This window comes from Lithobates pipiens, unplaced genomic scaffold (assembly GCF_037356315.1).
Source record: "Lithobates pipiens isolate NorthernLeopardFrog02 unplaced genomic scaffold, aLitPip1_a1.2 Scaffold_27, whole genome shotgun sequence".
In the NCBI taxonomy this organism is placed as follows: domain Eukaryota; kingdom Metazoa; phylum Chordata; class Amphibia; order Anura; family Ranidae; genus Lithobates; species Lithobates pipiens.
Genome location: NW_027507788.1, coordinates 213,566,750 through 213,591,682, shown reverse-complemented (window position 1 = coordinate 213,591,682; position 24,933 = coordinate 213,566,750). Strand labels below are relative to the sequence as shown.

At 47.1% G+C, this 24,933-nt stretch overlaps 1 protein-coding gene across 2 annotated transcripts in view; it reads left to right on the top strand.

Moving 5' to 3' along the window:
* MEGF6 (multiple EGF like domains 6) overlaps positions 1-24,933 on the top strand; it is a 531,150-nt gene that overhangs the window by 433,191 nt on the left and 73,026 nt on the right. For both annotated transcript variants that reach the window (XM_077458226.1, XM_077458227.1), the window contains 4 exons: positions 7,948-8,070; positions 9,967-10,089; positions 11,234-11,389; positions 23,451-23,582. In XM_077458226.1, the coding sequence (XP_077314352.1) occupies positions 7,948-8,070; positions 9,967-10,089; positions 11,234-11,389; positions 23,451-23,582 (534 nt within the window). The remainder of the gene's footprint in view (positions 1-7,947; positions 8,071-9,966; positions 10,090-11,233; positions 11,390-23,450; positions 23,583-24,933) is intronic.

Genomic DNA, 24,933 nt, shown 5'->3' with positions numbered 1-24,933 from the left:
AAAGCCAAATGAAACCATTTAACCAAATCTGGCCTGCCATAGTTCAAGCCGGCTAAGCCCGTTCATTTTTTTTTCTTTTAGAGATAAAAAGATCTGAAGACCGTCTACTAACAGACGCTTTATCTTTTTTTTTTTTTTTTCCTCTCCTGAGCTATTTCGAAGCCTATGGTAAATCTTTGGACAGCAGTATTTCCTGATAGAAGAAGTCCTCGCTGTGTAAACTTTTTACGGGCTCCAGCGTTTTAGCCGTGAGCTGTGATGATTGGCGGAGGTTACGGCGTAGCTTTGCAGGCGAGAATAAAAGCCGTGTGAGATGGGGTTCATGCTGGGGTTGTGCGTCGTTCTGCAGCTGCTCCTCCAGCTCCGCAGGTTTCGCCTCTCTGCGCTATTTTTGACACATCAGAGTCAAGCCGGGCAGGCGTCAGACATGGTAAAGTCAGCGCATAGCCCAAAAAAATAAAAAGTTTTCCTTTACTTACACGCTAAAGTCCACATACAGATACATTTGATACATCAATGGAAAGTACGACTCGAAAGCTTCGCCTTAGAAAATATTTATTTAAGCATTACAGCAGTGGCATCACCCAAAAAAACTGACGTGTTTCGGCCTCGGGCCTTCGTCAAAAGCAACCAACTATACTATATAGCGGGTGAGTTTTTCTCTCGCTACATTTGATACAAGGGTTGAGAAAAGACACAAGTCTAGCATAAGCTGAATAAGAAAACCTCCATATACAGTACCTTGAAAAAGTATTCATACCCCTTGAAATTTTCCACATTTTGTCATGTTACAACCAAAAACGTAAATGTATTTTATTGGGATTTTATGTGATAGACCAACACAAAGTGGCTCATAATTGTGAAGTGGAAGGGAAATGATAAATGGTTTTGAACATTTTTTACAAATAAATATGTGAAAAGTTTGGGGGGCATTTGTATTCAGCCCCCACCCCCCTCCCCCATTTGTAGGCCCCATACACACTATTAGATTTTCTGCAGATTTTATGTCTTAAGATTTACCAAAACCGTATAATATCAGGTCAAACCTTAAGAGTTTCAATTTGTATGCAATCAGGCAGGACCTTGCACTACGTGGTTTTGGTAAATTTGAAGACAAAAATCTGCAGAAAATCGAATAGTGTGTATGGGGTCTTACTCTGATACCCCTAACTAAAATCTTGTGGAACCAATTGCCTTCAGAAGTCACCTCATTAGTAAATAGAGTCCACCTGTGTAATTAATCTCAGTATAAATCCAGCTGTTCTGTGAAGCCCTCAGAGGTTTGTTATGCCGCGTACACACGATCAAACAAGCGGGTGGAAAAGTCCGGCAAACTCAAGTCCGCCGGACAATCCCCCCGTGTGTAGCCTCCGGCATACTTTTTTGACCCGAAAGTACGGCGGACTTAGAATGCCGTGTTGCACTCCAATCTTCCCGCCGGACTCGCATTTCGGCGGACAATCCGGCCGTGTGTATGCCAGTCCGCCGTACTTTTGAAATGAGCGGACTTTTCCCGCCCGGAGAAAAGTGCGCTCATTTCGAGCGGGTATCCAGGTAGGCGGGGCCCACGAAGGAGACGTTGCTGGCCCCGCCGCTTGGTATGGACTTAAAGGGGAACCCCAACGCCGAAAAAAATCGGCGTGGGGGTCCCCCCCAAGTGCACAACAGACCCTTGTCCGAGCACGCTACCCGGCCGGCCAGGAAAGGGGGGGGCGAGCGAGCGCCCCCCCTCCTGAGCCGTACCAGGCCGCGTGCCCTCAACATGGGGGGTGCCAAAGCACCTTGTCCCCATGTTGATGAGGACAAGGGCCTCTTCCCGACAACCCTGGCCGTTGGTTGTCGGGGTCTGCGGGCGGGGGGCTTATCAGAATCCGGGAGCCCCCTTTAATAAGGGGGCCCCCGGATACCGGCCCCCCACCCTATGTGAATGAGTATGGGGTACAATGTACCCCTACCCATTCACCTGTAAAATAAAGTACAAAAAAAAACACAACACACAAGATAAAATAATTTATTGCACAGCTCCGGGGGTCTTCCGTCTTCGGGGGTCTTCTCGCCGGACTCTTCCGCTATCTTCTTGTAGCTCTTTTACTAGCGGAGGAGCCCGGCATTCTTCTTCGTCGCCGCGGCCTCTTCTTCCGATTTCGGGGGTCTTGTCCGCCTCTTCGGTTCTTCTGCCGGGCCACCGCACCTTCTTATAGCTCTTTTACAGGCGGTGGCCCGGTCTTCTGTCGCCGCCGCCACCTTCCGTTCTTCTTCTTCTTCTCCTCCAGGAGATGTTGACTCGACGATCTCTCCAGGCCGCAATGCCAGGGACGCGCTGCGCTGCCACTTATATAGGGACAAGGGGCGGTGTCACATGGGTTTATGTCACATGGGTTGGTGTCACATGGGTTGATGTCACATGGCGACAGTCCCAGCATCCTCCGGGACTGTGACATCGTAAGGGGCAGGGTCACCATGTGACACCAACCCATGTGACATAAACCCATGTGACACCACCCCTTGTCCCTATATAAGTGGCAGCGCAGCGCGTCCCTGGCATTGCGGCCGGAGAGATCGTCGAGTCAACATCTCCTGAAGAAGAAGAAGAAGAAGAACGGAAGGCGGCGGCGGCGACAGAAGACCGGGCCACCGCCTGTAAAAGAGCTATAAGAAGGCGCGGTGGCCCGGCAGAAGAACCGAAGAGGGGGACAAGACCCCCGAAGTCGGAAGAAGAGGCCGCGGCGACGAAGAAGAATGCCGGGCTCCTCCGCTAGTAAAAGAGCTACAAGAAGATAGCGGAGGAGTCCGGCGAGAAGACCCCCGAAGACGGAAGACCCCCGGATCTGTGCAATAAATTATTTTATCTTGTGTGTTGTGTTTTTTTTTGTACTTTATTTTACAGGTGAATGGGTAGGGGTACATTGTACCCCATACTCATTCACATAGGGTGGGGGGCCGGTATCCGGGGGCCCCCTTATTAAAGGGGGCTCCCGGATTCCGATAAGCCCCCCGCCCGCAGACCCCGACAACCAACGGCCAGGGTTGTCGGGAAGAGGCCCTTGTCCTCATCAACATGGGGACAAGGTGCTTTGGGGTGGGGGGGCCGCTCGGCCCCCCCTTCACCAAGGCACCCCCCATGTTGAGGGCACGCGGCTTGGTACAGCTAAGGAGGGGGGGGGACGCTGGCTCGCCCCCCCTTTCATGGCCGGCCGGGTAGCGTGCTCGGACAAGGGTCTGTTGTGCACTTGGGGGGACCCCCACGCCGATTTTTTTCGGCATTGGGGTTCCCCTTTAAGTCCATACCAAGCGGCGGGGCCAGCGACGTCTGCTTCGCGGGCCCCGCCTAACCTGGAGCCACGCTCGAAATGAGCGGACTTTCCTCCGCGTGTGTGGGCGAGTCCGTTCATTTCAAAAGTAGGGCGGATAGTACGGCGAACTTAGTACGCCGTATTAGTCCGCTGAAAAAGTGCCGTGTGTGGGCAAGTAGCCCGTTCGGAAAGTCCGACGGACAGTCTGGCGGGAAGTCCGCCAGACTAAGTACGTCAGACAGACGGCTACGTGTTTACGCGGCTTTAGAGAACCTTGGTGAACAAACAGCACCATGAAGGCCAAGGAACACACCAGACAGGTCAGGGATGAAGTTGTGGAGAAGTATAATGCAGGATTAGGTTATAAAAAAATATCCAATGCTTTGAACATCTCACGGAGCTCTGTTCAATCCATCATCCAAAAAACGTAAAGAGTATGACACAACTTCAAACCTACCATGACATGGCCGTCCACCTAAACTGACCGGCCGGGCAAGGAGAGCATTCATCAGAGAAGTCCTGTTTGCAGTTTGTGAGAAGCCATGTGGGGGACACAGCAAATATGTGGAAGAAGGTGATCTGGTCAGATGAGACCAAAATTGAACTTTTTGGCCTAAAAGCAAAACGCTATGTGTGGGGGAAAACTAACACTGCACATCACCCTGAACACACCATCCCCACCGTGAAACATGGTGGTGGCAGCATCATGTGGTGGGGATGCTTTTCTTCAGCAGGGATAGGGAAACTGGTCAGAGTTGATGGGAAGATGGATGGAGCCAAAAGACTGCAAAAGACTTGAGACTGGGGCGGAGGGTCACCTTCCAGCAGGACAACGACCCGAAACATACAGCCAGAGCTACAATGGAATGGTTTAGATCAAAGCATATTCATGTGTTAGAATGGCCCAGTCAAAATCCAGATCTAAATCCAGTTGAGAATCTGTGGCAAGACTTGAAAATTGCTGTTCATAGATGCTCTCCTTCCAATCTGACAGAGCTTGAGATATTTTACAAAGAAGAATGGGTAAAAATGTCCCTCTCTAGATGTGCAAAGCTGGTAGAGACATCCCCAAAAAGACTTGCAGCTGTAATTGCAGTGAAAGGCAGTTCTACAAAGTATTGACTCCGGGGGGCGCCATACAAATGCCCCCCACACTTTTCACATATTTATTTGTAAAAAAATGTTGAAAACCATTTATCATTTTCCTTCCACTTCAAAATTATGTGCCACTTTGTGTTGGTCTATCACATAAAATCTCAATAAGATACATATTTACGTTTTTGGTTGTAACATGACAAAATGTGGAAAATTTCAAGGGGTTTGAATACTTTTTCAGGGCACTGTACTGAGTTGGCCAGAACCAGATCTTCAGGGAGTCTATTTCCACATTTTCACAGCTCTTAGCCCTTGTACACACGGTCGGATATTCCGATGGAAAATGTCCGATCGGACCGTGTTGTCGGATAATCCGACAGTGTGTGGGCTCCATCGGACTGTTTCCGTCGGAATATCCGATGGACCAAGTTTTAGAGCTGGGCTATAAAATTTTCCAACAGCATGATCCGATCTGACTTTCTCTGATCGTTTGTAGAGAATTCCGATTGGCTACGCATGCTCAGATCAAATTCCTAGACCAAAGCTATTGGCTACTAGCCTGAACGTAGTCCCGTCGTAACTAAATTACGTCATCACGTTACGAACGATCGGATTTTCCGACAACTTTGTCCGACCGTGTGTATGCAACACCAGTTTCGGACAAAATCCGACAGACAAAATCCGACGGATTTTGTTGTCGGACTGTCCGATCGTGTGTACAAGGACTTACTCTGAAGAAGTCTTTCCGTATGTGAAGGTTAAATCTCTTTTCCTACAGACATAAAGAGTGCCCCCTTGCTCTCTGTAATGACCTGAATGTGGTGGTTGTTCAGTGTACAGAATGCTTACTTACCAATTATGGCCCCCCCCCCAGAGGTGGAATGTTTACTTTTCACAGCAAGGATTTCTTTTAAAGGGTCCAAGTATCTAGACTGGCCATTCTCAACTGGGGCTCCTCCAGAAGATTTGTGGGGTTCCTTGAGCTGTTATTGATTGACCCCCATTTTATGGCGCCTGTACAGTTTGGGGCCCAATGCCACGTGGCAGATCCAGCTTATGACATAAATTTTTGTTTAGCTATCTGTAAGAGTTGCATTCTGTCTACCACTCTAAGAACATTCCTCTTGCTGGCCCCCAATGAGTTAGTTTCAGCAAGGGCTCCTCAGGACCTGAAAGTGATTTGCCTCTTTGGTAGAAAACAGCTAGGAAGACTGCTCTGGACCCTTGGTGACCAACCTGTGGCCCTAGGGCCACATGCAGCCCTTTGGTGTTTGCAGTGCGGCCCTCAGACAAAACAATCAGCAGTGGGATTTTTGATTTGTAGTGGGTCTGTTATAGCGGTTTCATGTAACATATCCCCGGTCTTTGACAGCTTGACTCCTGTTGGAAGGCAACATGATTTAATATCATATTTCTGGAGTTTCTTTCTGGTTGATACAACCAAGCCTTTGCTTTCTTGGGGGCGATCTGGAATGTCTTTATAGCATATCTGAAAGATGAGATCAGGCCTCCATCAAGGCTGAACAACACTTGGCTCCGGACCGTCTGTTGTTATTATGCTCTTTAAAGGGACCGTAGCTGATGAGATAATTGATGAATGTCCTGCTACAGAAGATCAAAAGATCAAAGGCATTGAGGATTGACCAGGATTAAGGATGAGCTGAGGTGTGTTCGCAACTAGCACGTGCAGAACCTGCCAGGGTCGATCTTTGCAGCCGCACATCGGGACAATTTCTCACTGCCTGTGATTAGCGCTGTGCAGTGCAGACTTCCTGGCAGGCCCTGCATGTGCTAGTTGCGAACACGCCTGAGCTCATCCTTAACCAGGATACATGGACAATGCTGCCCCTAGAGGTCATTACAGCAGGACAGACAGTAATATAATATATTGAGGAGGACTGCCCCATAAGTACTGTGATTCATCAAAAATCTAGATGCGATGGCAATGGGGTTGGGTCTGGATGGTGTATTATTGAAGTATAAAGGGCTGAACGAGTTAGAGAGCTCCCTCTTTTGCCATCAGAGCCCAGCCGACAAAAACAATATCTCGAGGAAAGCATTGTGATAAGTATCTTTGATGTTGTTTTGTCATATACTCTGTATAATTTTCTTTAGTATTTTCATGTTAACGTTTTCCTATTTTCTTGGGAAATAAATAAAACATTGTTTTGTTAAGCAGTGTGCTTGGTTTCATAGCTAACCTTATATCATTGTGCTTATCAGAGTTTTAGTAGACTAGCTAACTATGGGAATAGACAAGTTAATATATACGGTAGATGCAACAAATAGAGGGAATCCGTAGCCACACTCGAATAATATTCATTGAATCAGTTACTTCAGCTCCAATCTCCCAACGACTTCTGTAGCACAGTCCATAACCAGCTCCTCTTGTAATGCTCCATTCACACTTGTGCTACTCCAATGTCGTGCGATTTTTCCATTGCCACTTTACATTGGGACTTTGATGCCACTTTGGATGAGTGCAACTTAAATATGACTTTGTCTGTTGACTGTTGCACAACTGTCACATTGATAACCTTAAGATGCGACTTTCATGTGACCTTTTGAGAGTTTACATTGCAGTCGGCGGCACTCTAGTCACAGTCAAAGTAATGCATGAAACTTTTTAAGATGACTTCCATTGAAATACATGGGCTGCGACTTGTCATGCGACTTTGTGTCCAAAAGTCGCATGGCAAGCCGCACAAGTGTGAATAGAGCCTAAGGCCGCGTACACACGGGCGGACTGTTCGCCCAACTTTGTCCGCTGAACAGTGTTTCAGCGGACAGTCCGCTCGTGTGTGGGCTTCAGCGGACAGTCTGACGAACAAAGTTTTTCGGAATTTCCGTAAGACTGTCCGCTGAAACTTGGTTTGAGCGGACAGTCCGCTCGTGAGTAGGCTAGTTCGACAAACTAAGTCTGGCGCATGCTCAGAAAGAATTTACACGGCGAAGGTTGCATTGCAGTGTATTGGACGTCGAATTTCTCGTCCCGTCGTACGTGCCGTTCATGTCATCGCGCAAGTTTTCAGCGGACTGTTCGTTCGTCGTGTGTGGTCAAGTCCGTTCATGCTAATTTTGAACGGACTGTTTGTCAAACTGTTTGACGAACCTAGTTGGGCGGACAGTCCGCCCGTGTGTACGCGGCTTTACTCTTCTGTCTTTTGTAGCGAACTCTTAAAATGTGCTATGCTGCCCTTTGGTGATATAAAGGGCTGCATCTGAGGCCCTATATACCTTGTAAGTTGACAACCAATACTCAGTCTAGAGTCCAAGGGTCTCAAACTGGCGGCCCTCCAGCTGTTGTGAAACTACAATTCCCATGAGGCATTGCAAGGCTGACAGTTACAAGCATGACTCCCACAGACAGAAGCATGATGGGACTTGTAGTTTCACAACAGCTGGAGGGCCTCCAGTTTGAGACCCCTGGACTCACGCTAGACCATCCCAATCTAAATTCTTTACCATTGTGATGTATAATATGTTGGTAAGGTTGCAGTTATTCTAATCTCTTGCTCTTAGTAAATAGTATTAGTAATATATTTTCTTTTAACTATAGATGTTGATGAGTGCAGCAACGGCGCCTCCTGCTGTCAGCAAGTTTGTTCCAACTATGTCGGTGGCTATGAGTGCAGCTGCTATCCAGGGTATCGGCTCAACCGCGATGGCTGCGGCTGTGATGGTATGTGGCCTGTCTTCAGTAATGGAAAAATGTTAAATGAAGTTTATTAAAGTCATCGTTGTTGTTACATGATTAAGAAATGCGGTTTTGGATCACTTTGGGGGAGATTTACTAAACCTGGAGGGTGCAAAATCTGGTACAGCCATGCATGGGAGCCAATCGGCTTCTAACTTCAGCTTTGTTCAACAAGCTGTTTTGACAATAAAACCTGGAAGCCGATTGGTTACTATACACAGCTGCACCAGATTCTGTGTGTTTTAGGCTCTATTTACACTTGTGCGAATTGTCATGCAACTTTGGACATCAAAGTTGCATGACAAGTCGTTCTCCGTGTTTTCCAATGATACCCATTCATATGTGCATGACTTAAAGTTGCAGCATCTTCAGGTCCCTTTCACACTTGTGCGACTTGTCCTATGACTTGGGACTGCAAAGTCGCATGACAAGTCGTACCCCATTATTTCAAATGAGTACCGTTCATATCTGTGCGACTTTACTTCAGTCTCTCCCCTCACGCCAGGGTACTCGGTGTAACCCTAGACTCCGACTTGTCATTTCAGCCTTAAGTCCAATCGTTGTCAAAAGTTTGTAGACTTCACCTCCATAACATCTCTAAAATTCACCCCTTTTTTAACGAATGAAACCAACAAGCTTCTCATTCACTCCCTCGTTATCTCTCACCTTGACTATTGTAACTTCCTTCTCATTGGCCTGCTTCTCCATAGGCTCCTCCCCTCTTCAGTCTGCCATGAATGCTGCTGCCAGACTTATCCACCTTACCAGCCACTCGGTGTCTGCCAACCCTCTCCTCCAATCCCTACACTGGCTCCCAATCACCCAGCAATTTAAATTCAAAATACTAACCACAACATACAAAGCCATTAACAACTCTGCCCCGAGCTACATCACCAATCCTGTCTCCAAATATCACCTAAATTGTCCTCTGCGCTCTTCTCAAGACCTCCTACTCTCAAGCTCTCTCGTCTCCTCCTCCCATGCTCGTCTCTAGGATTTCTCCAGAGCCTCTCCCATCCTCTGGAACTCGCTACCTCCACTGGTCCGGCTATCCCCCTACTCTTGCTACCTTCAGGCGATCCCTGAAAACTCATCTATTCAGGAAAGCCTACCATGTCTCCAACTAATCTACCACTTCCATCAGCTCATTCCCGACAGTTACAACATTTTGTACCACCTGTCCCACCCTATTAGATTGTGAGCTCTTCTGAGCAGGATCCTCTTAATCCTCTTGTATTTTATTGTATTATAACTGTATTGTCTTCTTTTTATATTGCTGCGTAAACTGTTGGCGCTATATAAATCCTGTATAATAATGTATAATAATAATAATAATAATGTAGTCCCTGCACTACTTTGGCCCCACTTTGAGCTCCATAGACCTTTAAGATTTACACAGGCATTGCTTCAGGTTGCACAAGTGCAAAAGGGGCCTTAGGCCAAAGGCGCAACTTGTCATGCAACTTTGGACATCAAAGTTGCATGACCAAATGTTCCCTAAAAGTTGCATGACCAAATGTTCCCTATGTTTTCCAATGATACCTATTCATATATGCATGACTTAAAGTTGCAGCTACTTTAAAGTAGTTCATGCACTACATTGGTCCAACTTTCATGCAACGTGAGGGCCATAGACTTCAATATTAACCCTGAGAAGCTGCATGAAAGTTGTACCTGAATGTTATACAATGCTACTTGTGTTGCAACAGTTGTCCATTATCACTGGTCAAAGCCAAAGTCCTATCCAAGCTGCACTCATCCAAAATTGCACACAAAGTTGCACTCCAAAGTCAGTGCAACTTTGGAGTAGTGCAAGTGTGATTGGAGCATTAGTAAATTTCCCCCCTGTGTGATAATGTATCTTTCATTCTTACCCTGTAGATGTGGATGAATGTTTATCGAACAATGGGGGATGCAGTCAAGTGTGTGAGAACCTTCCTGGGTCATCCGCCTGCAGCTGTAATCCTGGTCATAGGCTGGACACCGACGCCAAAGGATGTACTGGTAAGGCACTCTTACACTTCGTGTTTCATGGCTTTACTTAAAGTGAAAATAAACTCCCCAGCCCACCGGCCAAACAACTCCAAACCCCAACGCTAAAGTCCTCCAAACGTCTGGTAACAGATCAATACACCAATATTTGTATAGTAATGAAGGCCACACTACTCTTGTTCCCCCCAAAGCCAGCAGCTTTTTTGTTGTATCCTGGTACCTACTTCCTCCACCCCCCTCTTCTGCCAACAATTCACGTCATGCTGTACATGATTAGTTGTAGTCATAAAGGGTTACTGAAAGGGGGCAGTATATCGCAAGTGCGAGTGTCAACGCAGGAGGTTGAAGTCCAACATGATCCTAGCAAGGTGCTATAAAGATCTCGGCATGGCACGGATGCTGGAAAACGAAGGACACACTGCACAGGTACACTATACCCAGGCCTCCGGTGATGCACAGAGACTAAACAAATCCTCCTACATAAGTTGTGCCTATTTACCTGCAGCCTCTCTTCTCTACATCTGTTTAAAGTGCTGAATTTATAAGCTTGTCTGAAAGTTCAGAAAAAAGGGGGCGGAGAGCTGAAGTCACACTCTGCAGAGCTCAGTGAGGACCAACTGGGGCTCCTCCAGAAGATTGGAGGTGTTCCTTGAGCTGTTACAACCACTTTAAGTTACTGCCTCTTAATTAGCAGCAGCATTGTCAGCCTGCCAGTGGAGCTTCTTCAGTTGACCTTTGGCTGCCCATGTGTTAGTTCTGATAGGGTGGCCTGTGTGATATATATCGGTTAGTGAATCCAATGACCAATGGCTGGCAGTCTCTTCCTGCTTCAGGCAGCTGGATTCCTGATAACACACCACCAGGTTCACCCTCTACAGCCACTATATTGAAGCGGATGTCTCCTGGGATACAGTATGTGATGTTCATATCTCAGGAGGCTTCAGGCATGGAGTAGATGTCATTCTGGTCTAGGCAAGAATGGAGGTGGAGTGAAGTGTAAAAAAAAATGCATTGGAGGTTAGGATTGCATGGATGAAAAGTGTTTTTTTTTTTATGAGAGCCTACTTTTTAAAAAAAAAACTTTGCATAGAAGATTCTTGGATAGCATTCTGTTGGTTTTTACTTGTTGCTCATAGTACTTTCCTTTTTTTCCCAGCCTTGCAGGGTGCAGGAGGTGGCCAGCGCCCCGTGGAAAACTCTCTTCCTCAAGTGACACTGCTGCGAGATGAGTTCCCCCAGATATTTGATGATGAGTACGATGAAGATGAAGAAGCAGAAGCTCGTGGCGAGCACACACTGTCTGAATCATTCGGTAACCTGCCACAGAAATATTGTCTGTTTAATTTTTTTTTTCTTTAACATGTGTCAGCACGCTGTCTGATCTTCTTCAAAAGCGAGAAAGATGAAACAAAAGATGACATTTTCTTACAAACAAAATGTGTAGCATGACTTGGAGATATGGGTGCTGAAAAATGTGTTGTCTGATAAAATCATTGAAAATGTGGATATGAACTGAAAGACAGAAACATTGGTATCACTGCCTGGTCCTACTCTGGGTCCCTACCAGGAGCCTGCCTGGTCCTACTTGGGGTTCCTATTAGGAGCCTGCATGGACATTCTTGGGGTTCCTATCAGGAGCCTGTCTGTTCCTCCTTCAGGTTTCTACAAGGAGCCTGCCTGGTTCTTCTTGAGGTTCCCATGAGGACTATGCCTGGTCTTTCATGCGTTGCATTCTAGAAGCCTGGCTATTTTTGGGCCCATTAATCGACGTCTTCCTTGTTCTATGCCTTATAGCAGAAGTTATCTGTACCCTTATGGACTATTCACGGAGCTGAGAAATACAATTTTTTGAAAAGTGTCCAAAACTGACGGCTAATTGTTAGAACGGAAATAAAATCTTGTACTGGCTGAAGGTAAGACTAACGCGTTTCTCTTGAGATTCTCATCAGCAACTTGCCTTGTTTTTCTTGGGGTTCCCACCAGAAGCCTACCTGTTCCCTGAAGAAGCCTGCCTGGTTTTTACTTAGGGTTCGTACCAGAAGCCTGCCTGGTCTTTCTTGGGATTCCTACCTGGAGCCTGCCTGGTCCTATTCGGGGTTTGTACCAAGAGTCTGCCTTGTCTTTTCTAGGGTTCCTACCAGGATCTGGTCTGTTCCTATTTGGGGTTCCCACCAGGGGCCTGCATGGACCTTCTTGGGGTTTCCTGAAAGAAGCATCCCTGGTCTTTCTTGAGGTTCCCATGAGGAGCATTTCTTGTCTTTCTTTAGGTTCCCATGAGGAGCATGCCTGGTCCTTCATGGGTTGCGTGCTAGAAGCTTGCCTGGCCATTTTTGACCCTGGTAATAGACTTCGTCCTTCTTCTTCACCTTCTAGCAGAACATTCTGGGACTATTCACTGAGCTAAGAAATTACCTTTTTTGAAAAAAAATAAAAAATAAAAGGGTCCAAAATTGACCAATAATTTATAGAGCTGAAACAAAATCTTGTACCAGCTGAAAGTAAGGCAACCCAGTCTCTCTTGGGATTCAGGAACTTGCCTTGTGTTTCTTTGGATTCCTATAAGAAGCCTGCATTGTCTTTCTTGGGGTTCCCATCAGGAGCATCCCTGATCCTTCATGGGTTGCATGCTAGAACCTTGCCTGGTCCATTTTTGGCCTGTTAATAGACTCCTCCCTTCTTCTATGCCTTCTAGCAGAACCTTCTGGGGCTATTCACTTAGCTGAGGAATACATTTTTTTTAAAGGGTCTAAAACTGACCAATAATTATTAGATCTGAAACCAAATCTTGTACCAGCTGAAAGTAAGACAATCTGGTCTTTCTTGAGATTCTCATCATTAGGGATGAGCCGAACACCCCCCGGTTCGGTTCGCACCAGAACTTGCGAACGACCCCCGCGTTCGGCACGAACGTTAGAACCCCATTGAAGTCTATGGGACTCGAACGTTCGAATTGGAAAGTGCTAATTTTAACGGCTAATATGCAAGATAGTGTGCTAAAAAGGGTTTGGCGATCTGCCTCCTGCCTCAGGGGACATGGGTCACTGCAAAAAAAAGTTTTAAAAACTACCGTTTTGGCGGGAGCACTGATTTTAATGACGATTAAAGTGAAAAAAAAAAGTGAAATATTCCTTTAAATATGGTGCCTGGGGGGTGTCTATAGTATGCCTGTGAAGTGCCACGTGTTTCCCGTGTTTAGAACAGTCCCTGCACAAAATGACATTAAACGGAAATAACACCATTTAAAACTGCTTGCGGTTTTAATGTTATATCTGGTTCCTGTAATATGGTTGAAAATCATTCAGAAAAATGGCATGGGTAGCCCTCCCTGCCCATTACCAGCCTATTTGGGTCTTGTACGCATATTAAGGGGAACCCCGTACCCATATTAAAAAAAGGAAATGCGTGTGGCCCCCAGGCCCTATATACTCAGAACAGCAGTATACAGGCGGTGCAAACAAGACAGGGACTGTGTAGGTTTGTTGTGTTAAGTTGAATCTGTTTGTCATTTTCAAGCGGTACATTTTTAAAGTGTAGCTCCAGTCAAAAAAAATATCTTTAAGCTTTTTGGAAAACATAGGGAAGGGTTATCACCCCTGTATAATTTGTTTTGTCGTCCATCTTTTTTCATCTCACTTGCTGTTGTCTCCTTCCGTTTGCAAGTAGGAGATGTTTGTAAATTGGATGTTTGAAAGTAGGGGCCTGCCCTATATGCTCTGCAGAAATGGCGGAACAAGGTGTTGGTTTTGCAACAACATTGTAAGCCCTCAAAGTGACTCTTGGTGGCCGCTGGAGCGCCCTGCTGTGAACGATTATATCAAGAATTGTAATTACATGCCATTGTTGAACAGTGGTAGAAAAATTGACCTTTGGTGGTTGTGGTGCTGGTGCCACAACACTATAAGTCCTCACAGTTACTCTGGGTGGGCACAGGAAGGGGCCCTCCTGTGAAATATTATATCAAGAATTGTAATTACATGTCCCTGTTAAACAGGGGCAGAAAAATTGGGCCTTAGGCACTGGTGCCATCACACTGCAACCTCTGCCATACACTCTAGTTTTATTGCAGGAATTAGCCCTGCTGCAAAGCATTGCATCAAAAATTGTACTTAAACGCCCCTGTTAAACAGGGGCAGAAAAATTGGGCCTTAGGCACTGGTGCCATCACACTGCAACCTCTGCCATACACTCTAGTTTTATTGCAGGAATTAGCCCTGCTGCAAAGCATTGCATCAAAAATTGTACTTAAACGCCCCTGTTAAACAGGGGCAGAAAAATTGGGCCTTAGGCACTGGTGCCATCACACTGCAACCTCTGCCATACACTCTAGTTTTATTGCAGGAATTAGCCCTGCTGCAAAGCATTGCATCAAAAATTGTACTTAAACGCCCCTGTTAAACAGGGGCAGAAAAATTGGGCCTTAGGCACTGGTGCCATCACACTGCAACCTCTGCCATACACTCTAGTTTTTTTGCAGGAATTAGCCCTGCTGCAAAGCATTGCATCAAAAATTGTACTTAAACACCCCTGTTAAACAGGGGCAGAAAAATTGGGCTGCTGGCATCACCCAGAACCAAAAATGTTCTTCCAACATATCAGCGGAGGAGGAAGAGGATAGACAATCAACATAACAGGACAGTCACTCAGCATCAGCATAGGCAGTCTTGAAGGGATGTGGTATTTCAAAAAAAATTATTCGGTTACATCAGCTTCAGGTGCTTGGTAGCTGTGGGTGATCCAAGACTGATTCATCTTGATGAAGGTCAGTCGATCAACTGATTCGGTGGACAGGCGCACCCTGTGATCGGTAACGAAGCCACCAGCAGCACTGAAGGTGCGTTCCGAAAGAACGCTGGATGCAGGACAGGCCAGGAGCCTCCCAGTCTCTGGGAACGCGTTGCACAGAGCTTTCTGCAAGGCCTCCCGGAGATGTCTCATCCTCTGCTCCCTCTGCGATGGCAAGATAAGGTCGGCAACCTTACCCTTGTACCGTGGATCAAGGAGAGTGGCCAGCCAGTAATGGTCCCTCTCCTTGATCCGAAGAATACGAGGATCCTTCCGCAGGCTTTGCAGGATCAGGGAGGCCATGCAGCGTAGGTTAGCTGAGGCATTCGGTCCGGAGTCCTCTGGGTCACTAAGGACAACATGATCCGCAGCTACCTCCTCCCAGCCACGTACAAGTCCACGTGTTTCTTGGGACTGTAAATCATCCCTATAAGACTGCTGCTGCTGATGCTGAGTGCCAGCCTCCACCTCCATGCTGACACAATCATCCTCCTCCTCCTCTTCCTCCTCCTCACCCTCTTCCTGTGTGATGGGTGGCACAGCAGGAACACTGTCTGGATAAAGGGGGCCTTGAGAGGCAAGGAAGTCCTCCTCTTCCTGCCTCTGTTCTGCCTCAAGTGCCCTGTCCATTATTCCACGCAGCGTATGCTCCAAGAGGTGGACAAGAGGTATAGTGTCACTGATGCATGCACTGTCACTGCTCACCATCCTTGTGGCCTCCTCAAACGGTGACAGGACAGTGCATGCATCCCTGATCATGCCCCACTGGCGTGGTGAGAAAAAACCAAGCTCTCCTGACCCTGTCCTGGTGCCGTAGTCGCACAGGTACTCATTGATGGCCCTCTGCTGCGTGTGCAGCCGCTGCAGCATGGCCAATGTTGAGTTCCATCTGGTGGGCATGTCACATATAAGGCGGTTCTTGGGCAGGTTCAACTCCTTTTGGAGCTCAGCCAGCCGAGCACAGGCATTAAATGATCGGCGGAAATGCACACAGACTCTCCTGGCCTGTTTCAGGACATCCTGTAAGCCGGGGTACCTGCCCAAGAACCGCTGCACCACCAGGTTAAGGACGTGAGCTACACAGGGCACATGGGTCAGTTGTCCCTGTCGGAGGGCGGAGAGGAGGTTGGTGCCATTGTCGCAAACCACCATTCCTGGCTTAAGCTGGCATGGCGTCAACCACCTCTCGGCCTGCCCCTGCAGAGCTGACAAAACATCCGCCCCAGTGTGGCTCCTGTCCCCCAAACAAACCAGCGCAAGCACGGCATGGCATCGTTTTGCCTGCGTACTTGCGTAGCCCCTGCAACGCCTACAGAGCACCGCTGGTTCTGAGGACAGAGCACTGGAAGAGGCCGTGGAGGAAGAAGAAGAGGAGGGGGTGGAGGAGAGAGGTGTGTCACAACCAATAGTAGCATTTTGGAGGCGTGGTGGCGGAACAACCTCCAATACTACTGCACCTTGTCCTGCATCCTTCCCAGCAGCCAGAAGAGTGACCCAATGGGCCGTGAAAGACAGGTAACGTCCCTGTCCATGCCTGCTGGACCATGAGTCAGCGGTAATATGCACCTTACCGCTGACCGCCCTGTCCAGCGAGGCAAGGACATTGCCTTCCACATGCCGGTAGAGAGCCGGAATTGCCTTCCGTGAGAAAAAGTGGCGTTTGGGGACCTGCCACTGAGGAACCGCACATTGTACAAACTCACGGAAGGGGGCCGAATCTACCAACTGAAAAGGCAGCAGTTGAAGTGCTAGCAATTTAGCCAAGCTAGCATTCAACCGCTGGGCATGTGGATGGCTGGGAGTAAATTTCTTCCGCCGGTCCAGCAGCTGGGGCAGGGACATTTGTCTGCTATAATCGGACATGGATGTACCACTAGCAGAGTTCCCGGAAGCACTTGGCTGTGACACACCTAATTCTACACCTTCATTCCTCTCAGAGCAGGTTTCAGAGAGGACTGAAGGTCTAGTGGGGTTGGAGATGCCAGCTGATGAGGAGCAAGGAGAGGTCCGCTTTGTTCTTTGGTGTGGGTCTTTGAGGTATGCTTGCCAACGAGCTGCATGGCAGGTCAACATATGTCTGGTCAAGCATGTGGTGCCCAAGCGGCTGATGTTTTGGCCACGTGAGATACGCTTGAGACATATGTTGCAAATAGCAGCGGTGCGATCTGATGCACTCGTCTCAAAAAAGGCCCACACCAAAGAACTTTTAGAATAACGCGCAGAGGAAGCGCTCTGCGCAGAGGAAGCGCTCTGCGCAGGCGGAGCTCTGCGGTGTGATTCAGTCGGTGTGCTGCCCCTAAGCTGGCCCCCGGAGGGCATCCTGCCTCGTTGGACATGTGCCTCCTCCTCCTCCTCCTCCCTCCTTCCAGGCACCCATGTGGAGTCAGTGCCCTCATCATCCCCTCCCTCTTCATCGCTGTAGCAAACCTGGCAGTATGCTGCAGCTTGTGGAACATTACTGCCAGATTGCTGTCCTTCTTGAGCATCCCCTCTCTCTGTGCTCACGCTACTGCCTTCCTCTAGCTGAGTGTCATCATCAGAGCCCACCAAACACTGGGCATCCTCCTGGAGCATGTACCCAACACTGTGCTCAAAGAGTTCAGGAGACTCCTCAGGAGGACGTGGTGGGTCTAGGGAAGGAGTCACTGATGATGACATTGAGAGGAGGGACGACGATGTGTTGGCAGCTGCTTTTCTACTACCCTGAGACTGGGTGAGGGAGGATGAGGAGGATGAAGAGGGCTTGGTCATCCACTCTACCAAGTCGTTGGCATGTTGCGGTTCAACATGTCCAGCTGCAGAAAAGAAGGACAAGCATGTCCCATGGCCACGTGCTGATGACAATGCACCGCGTCCCCGACCAGCACTGTTGTCTCTAGACACAGAGCCTGCTTGCCCTCTTTTATCGGCTCGCGCCTGTCTGCCTCTCCTTGCTGGCCTTCCAGACATGGTAATGGCCTGAAGGGAGTTGGGTAAAACAGTAGTTGGGTAGTTTATATTGTGCTGGAGGCACACAACACCCACTAACTCCTGCAGATGCCTTTTTTATAGAACAGCAGAGTTAAAGGGGTATATACAGATGTATACTGTGCTGTGCTGGAAGCACACACAACTTCCAATAACTCCAGCAGATGCCAATCGGGCCCAAATACAGAACAGCTATGTAGGTGGATAATAGCGGTATGTACTGGGTACAGAGCAGGCACACAGCACGCACTATCTCCTGAGTGACACTGCTGACTGCAAGCTCTATTGTTAAAGATGGACCACTAGCTATATAGGTGAGGTGAATATCACGGTGTATACTGCGGTCAGGGCACGCAGACAATAACAAGAAAACAGCAGAGTTAAAGGGGTATATACAGCTGTATACTGTGCTGTGCTGGAGGCACACACAACTTCCAATAACTCCAGCAGATGTCAATCGGGCCCAAATAGAGAACAGCTATGTAGGTGGATAATAGCGGTATGTACTGGGTACAGAGCAGGCACACAGCACGCACTATCTCCTGAGTGACACTGCTGACTGCAAGCTCTATTGTTAAAGATGGACCACTAGCTATATAGGTGAGGTGAATATCACGGTGTATACTGCGGTCAGGGCACGCAGACAATAACAAGAAAACAGCAGAGTTAAAGGGGCATATACAGCTGTATACTGTGCTGTGCTGGAGGCACACACAACTTCCAATAACTCCAGCAAATGACAATCGGGCTCAAATAGAGAACAGCTATGTAGGTGTATATAGTGGTATGTACTGGGTACAGAGCACGCAGACAGCACGCACTAACACTACTGACTGCAAGCTCTATTATTAAAGCTAGATCACTAGCTATATAGGTGAGGTGAATATAGTGGTGTATACTGCGGTCAGGGCACAGACAGTAACCACTACACAAGAGCAAAATGGTAAATCAGCCAAAAACGATTGGTGTGTAACTGTGTTGAAGGTACACAGAACACCCACTGCTTCAGATGCTAACAAACACTACACGAGGCCGCCTGAAAGGCAGCTTTATATAGTGTGGGGCGTGCACTACACTGTCTGAGCTATGATTGGCCACAGGCAGGATGCCTGTGACCAACCATTGCTCTTCCCGCTACTGGCGCTGCGATTGGCCAAGCATGCGGGGTCACAGTGCATGCTTGGCCAATCGTGAGACAGCAATGCATTGCGCCATCGCAGTGCATTGTGGGCCACACGAATTTTGCCGCGAACGGCCCAAACGTTCGGAATTCGGCGAACGCACGAACGACCGATGTTCGAGTCGAACATGCGTTCGACTCGAACACGAAGCTCATCCCTACTCATCATGAACTTGCCTTGTTTTTCTTTGGATTCCTATAAGAAGTCTGCATTGTCCTGAGGAGCATCCCTGGTCCTTCATGAGGTGCCTGAAGCTTGCCTGGCCATTTTGTGGGCCCAATAATTGATTCCTCCCGTCTTCTTTGCCTTCTAGCAGAAGTTACATTCTTGGACTACTCACCAGAACCTGTTTGCTCCATCTTGAGTCCATTAGAATGCTTGCATACTGCTTGGACCCGAGAGCCACTGTCTTCATGATTGCAGTTTTTGGTGACATCTTCATATAGCACAACTATTCTTTGTCTGCACTGGGAGTCTGACTGACCACCCGCCACCCAGATTCTCTGTCCTCGGCGATGGAAATTCTGCATCTTTAGCATTTTCAGGGTGCCTTAAAATCATTTGCAAAGCAGAAAGACATCAGGTCACCCGAACGCCCCTCCAAATACTTTCTCACTGTATAGTTTTTCTATATAACGTTTATCAATTATACGTTTAGAACACTTCTCAATTAAAGCTCACTAAGGCCGCGTACACACGGGCGGATTGTCTGGCCAACTAAGTCCGTCAGACAGTCCGTCCTACTTTTGAATGAACGGACTTGACCACACACGATGAACAGACAGTCCGCTGAAAGCTTGCGCGATGACGTGTACAGCACGTACGACGGGACTACAAATACGACGTCCAATACACAGCAATGCAACCTTCGGCCGTGTAAATCCTTTCTGAGCATGCGCCATACTTAGTCCGTCCAACTTGCCTACTCACGAGCGGATTGTCCGCTGAAACCAAAGTTGGACGGACTGTATTACGGAAATTCCGAAAGACTTAGTCCGCCAGACTGTCCGCTGAAAAAGTACGCTGAAGCCCACACACGAGCGGACTGTCCTCTGAAACACGAGCGGACTAAGTTGGACAGACAGTCCGCCCGTGTGTACGCGGCCTTAAAGCCATATAGCTGAACTTTGGTGGTTAAGATGGACGTCTCTCATTCTCATATTTGGGAAATGCTGCTTGATCAAGTAGCGAGTTAAATCCTTCTCTTAAAATTGGAAAAATAAGTTTTCTTTAAAGCATGGGTGGTCTTAATAATATTTTAAGTAGTTATTTATTTAGTATATTTAAACCAGAACTCCCATTATTAAAATCCATCTGGAAACAAGCAAACCGCAACCTTTATTGAAGCTGAAATGAAGGAAAACATAACAATGTGTACTGTATGTGCAGAATCTTTCAAGCTGATTTAATCGGCTTATATTTTGCCTTTCCTGGTTCCTCCTTTGCCTCCTCATTGACATGCTAATGACATTTTTAAATTGAACATTTCCGTTTTCATTACATATTTTATGTTAGACTCAGTAATATCATTGCTTGGTCTATGTGCTTCTCTATGAAACGCAGGAAGATCCTGGATGGAAGGAGGGTCTAGCAAGGCGGTGTACATACAGTGCTTCTGAAAAGTATTCACAGCGCTTCACTTTTTCCACATTTTGTTATTGTTACAGCCTTATTCCAAAATGGCTTCAATTCATTATTTTCTTAAAAATTCTACAAAGAATACCCCATAATGACAACGTGAAATAAGTTTGTTTGAAATCTTTGCAAATTTGTTAAAAATCAAAAATTAAAAAAATCCCATGTAGATAAGTATTCACAGCCTTTGCTCAAAACTTTGTTGAAGCCCCTTTGGCACCAATTCCAGCCCTCAAGTCTTTTTGAGTATGATGCTTCAAGCTTGGCACACCCATTTTTGGGCAGTTTCTCCCATTCTTCTTTGCAGGACCTCTCAAGCTCCATCAGGTTGGATGGGGAGCGTCGGTGCACAGCCATTTTCAGATCTCTCCAGAGATGTTCAATCTGGTTCAAGTCTGGGCTCTGGCTGGGCCACTCAAGGACATTCACAGAGTTGTCCTGTAGCCACTCCTCTGTTATGTTGGCTGTGTGCTTAGGGTCATTGTCCTGTTGGAAGATGAACCTTCGCCCCCTGTCTGAGATTCAGTGTGCTTTGGACCAGGTTTTCAAGGATGTCTCTGTAAATTACTGCATTCATCTTTCCCTCAATCCTGACTAGTCTCCCTATTCCTGCCGCTGAAAAAAATCCCCACAGCATGATGCTGCCACCACCTTGCTTCACTTTAGGGATGGCATTGGCCTGGTGATGAGCGGTACCTGGTTTCCTCCAGACACATCGCTTGCTATTCAGGCCAGCGAGTTCAATATTTGTTTAATCAGACCAGAGAATTTTGTTTCTCATGGTCTGAGAGTCCTTTAGGTGCATTTTGTAAAACTCCAGATGGGCTGTCATGTGCCTTTTACTGAGAAGTGGCTTCCGTCTGGCCACTCTACCATACAGGCCTGACTGGTGGAGTGCTGCAGAGATGGTTGTTCTTCTGGAAGGTTCTCCTCTCTCTACAGAGAAATGCTGGAGCTCTGTCAGAGTGACCATTGGGTTCTTGGTCACCTCCCTGACTAAGGCCCTTCTCCCTGATCGCTCAGATTGACCAGGTGGCCTGCTCTAGGAAGAGTCCTTGTGGTTCCAAACATCTTCTATTTACAGATAATGGAGGCCATTGTGCTCATTGGGACCTTCAATGCTGCCAAAATTTTTCTGTACCCTTCCCCAGATCTGTGCCTCAATACAATCCTGTCTTGGAGGTCTACAGACAATTCCTTGGACTTCATGGCTTGGTTTGTGCTCTGACATGCACTGTTACCTGTGGGACCTTCTATAGACACGAGTGTAACTTTCCAAATCATGTCCAATCAACTGAATTTACCACAGGTGGACTCCAATCAAGTTGTAGAAACATCTCAAAGATGATCAGTGGAAGCAGAATGCACCTGAGCTCAATTTTGAGTGTGATGGCAAAGGCTGTGAACACTTAGGGTCCGTTCACACAGGGGCAACACGACTTTCAACACGACTTTTGGAGGCAACTTGGACACGACCTGAACACGACTTGGGGCGACTTACAACACAACTTTAAGTCGCCCCAGGCCAGGCGACTTTTGCCGCAGCCAATCAGAGAATTAGCTCTCAAGGGGAAACCCCACGCCAAATTTATTTAAAAAAAATTGGAGTGGGTTCCCCCTCTGAGAGCATACCAGGCCCTTAGGACTGGTATGGATTTTAAGGGGAACCCCCTACGCCGGCGTGGGGGTCCCCCCCAGATCCATACCAGACCCTTATCCGAGCATGCTACCCGGCAGGCCAGGAAAGGGGGTGGGGACGAGTGAGCGCCCCCTCTCAAAGGGGGCTCCTGTATTCCGATAAGCCCCCCTCCCGCAGACCCCCACAACCAACGGCCAAGGTTGTCGGGAAGAGGCCCTTATCCTCATCAACATGGGGACAAGGTGCTTTGGGGTGGGGGGGCCGCGCGGCCCCCCATCCCCACGGCACCCCCCATGTTGAGCCTGGTACGGCTCAGGAGGTGGGGGGGCGCTTGCTCGTCCCCACCTCCTTTCCTGGCCGGCCGGGTAGCGTGCTCGGATAAGGGGCTGGTATGGATCTGGGGGGGACCCCCACGCCGTTTTTTCGGCGTAGAGGGTTCCCCTTAAAATCCATACCAGACCTAAGGGCCTGGTATGCTCTCGGAGGGGGAACCCACGCCAAATTTTTTGAATAAATTTGGCGTGGAGAGCTGATATTTCTGTGAGAGTCGCCTCCGTATAGACGGAGATCCGACTTGGAGGCGACCTCCATTGAAATCAATGGGTACCGGTCGCCTACAAGTCGGATTGAAGTAGTACAGGAACCTTTTCTGAAGTCGGAGCGACTTCAGTAGTGTGCATTAAGACGGCTCTCATTCACTTACATTGATTTTTACATGTTGTCCGACCTGAGGCGACTAGGGGCGACCTGAAGTCGGATCTGAGTTGCCCCTGTGTGAACGGACCCTTACAGTATCTCACAAAAGTGAGTACACCCCTCACATTTTTGTAAATATTTTATTCTATCTTTTCCTGTGACAACACTGAAGAAATGACACTGTCTGTTAAAAATGTTGTCAGAAGGACAGGAAGCGAGGAGAAATATTTCTATTGGTACCCTACATAGGAGCAAAAACTTGACGGGTTCTAACCCCTTCCCACTCTTTCCAAAGCTAATAAAAAAAAGCTTTGGCTGGAGATACTGTTTTAGTTGTTTTCTTCTTTTTTTGGGGGGGGGGGGGTGGGGGAGATATTTAATAAACAATTAAAAAATATACAACACTACTGTAGATTACTTTTACCGAGATTCGACTAGTTGGGTTATCATTGTTATTTATTTGGAATTTCCAGTTTGCTTTGAGGGCTCATTTGGTCCAGACTGCATTTCGACATGTGATGACTGTCAGAACGGAGGAGCGTGTAACACAGAGAAGAATGGCTGTGCGTGTTCTGCTGGATGGACTGGACTCATATGCAATCAGAGTAAGTACTGAGGCTACACTTTTTTGGGTTAACCTATTTACAATTATAACAAACTCCAATTGCAATGTGAATTTTCTAGCAAAACTCAAGCCAAAAAATACAGACATAAAATGAATAACCCATTAAAATATAGAATACCAAAACCAGCTTTTTAGGGGGGGGGGGCTAGAGATTTTTGCACCAGTACTTTTTTTTGCCACTAGATGTCCTCAGTCTGATGCCCAGCATCATTCAACTAGGTCAGTGATGGCAAATCTTGGCACTCCAGATGTTTTGGAACTACATTTCCCATGATGCTCAACTACACTGCAGATTGCATGAGCATCATGGGAAATGTAGTTCCAAAACATCTGGGGTGCCAAGGTTTGCCATCACTGAACTAGGTTGTCCCGGACGAGCCCCCAACCTGTAACTGGACGGTGAAAGAAGCATGTCATGACCTTATCTCTCTGTCACACTCCTCCTATTAGAATGATCTTGTCAGCACACAAATTGATTGGCTTCTTGTACTGCCAGACTTGTACTGAAATAGGAGGTGGAAGGAAAACTTCCAATAGGGGGCGCTTATTCTGGTGACAAGAAGGAGAGGATTTCCCTCGATTTTCCTTTTAGTTCCTGTTACATTTACAACTGATAGGGGATTTTTTTTTTCATTGAAAGAGTTACACAAAGTGTAGCGCTAAGAAAGTAAATGGTGTGAGCGCATCTGTAGACAAATATCACAAATATGTGCAAAATTATGTGCAAAATTGCATAGAACTACAGTGATTCATATACCATATATCGCATTGATTAGCATACCATAAAATGTCATACCATTTCAATATATACAGTATACTTATATGTGTCCAAATATATACAAAAGAAAAATAAGTGTAAAAAGAATATGAAATGTGAAAAGTCCTTTCCAAAAGAGGAAGAAAATCAAGTCCCACATGTGCAGTTGGATATTAATATCAAACGGACCATCCAATCATAGAGATGCAACATGCAGCCACCCGTGTGTCGATACCACCACCTCTATAGATGTGGGCTTACCAGATGATTCTGACCCAAAAGAACATATATTCCAAGGGTCTTGCACACTTTTATGATGACAACAGGTAAGTGGAACTCCTAGGCATTGGATTCCCAAACTTAAAGGAAAGATTTCTTCCAAGTACAAATGGATATTATCAGGTTCTCTCCAGTTACATGAAAAGCCAAACTCCAACCGATGAACATATAGGATGGAAGAATAAGGCCATATATGTAAAATAAATGTAATAAAATAGTAACAAACTTACATTTAAAAGTAGTTTTCAAGCGCTTTCAGTATAAAAATGGCAGCAGTGGAGTCCTCCCGACACGT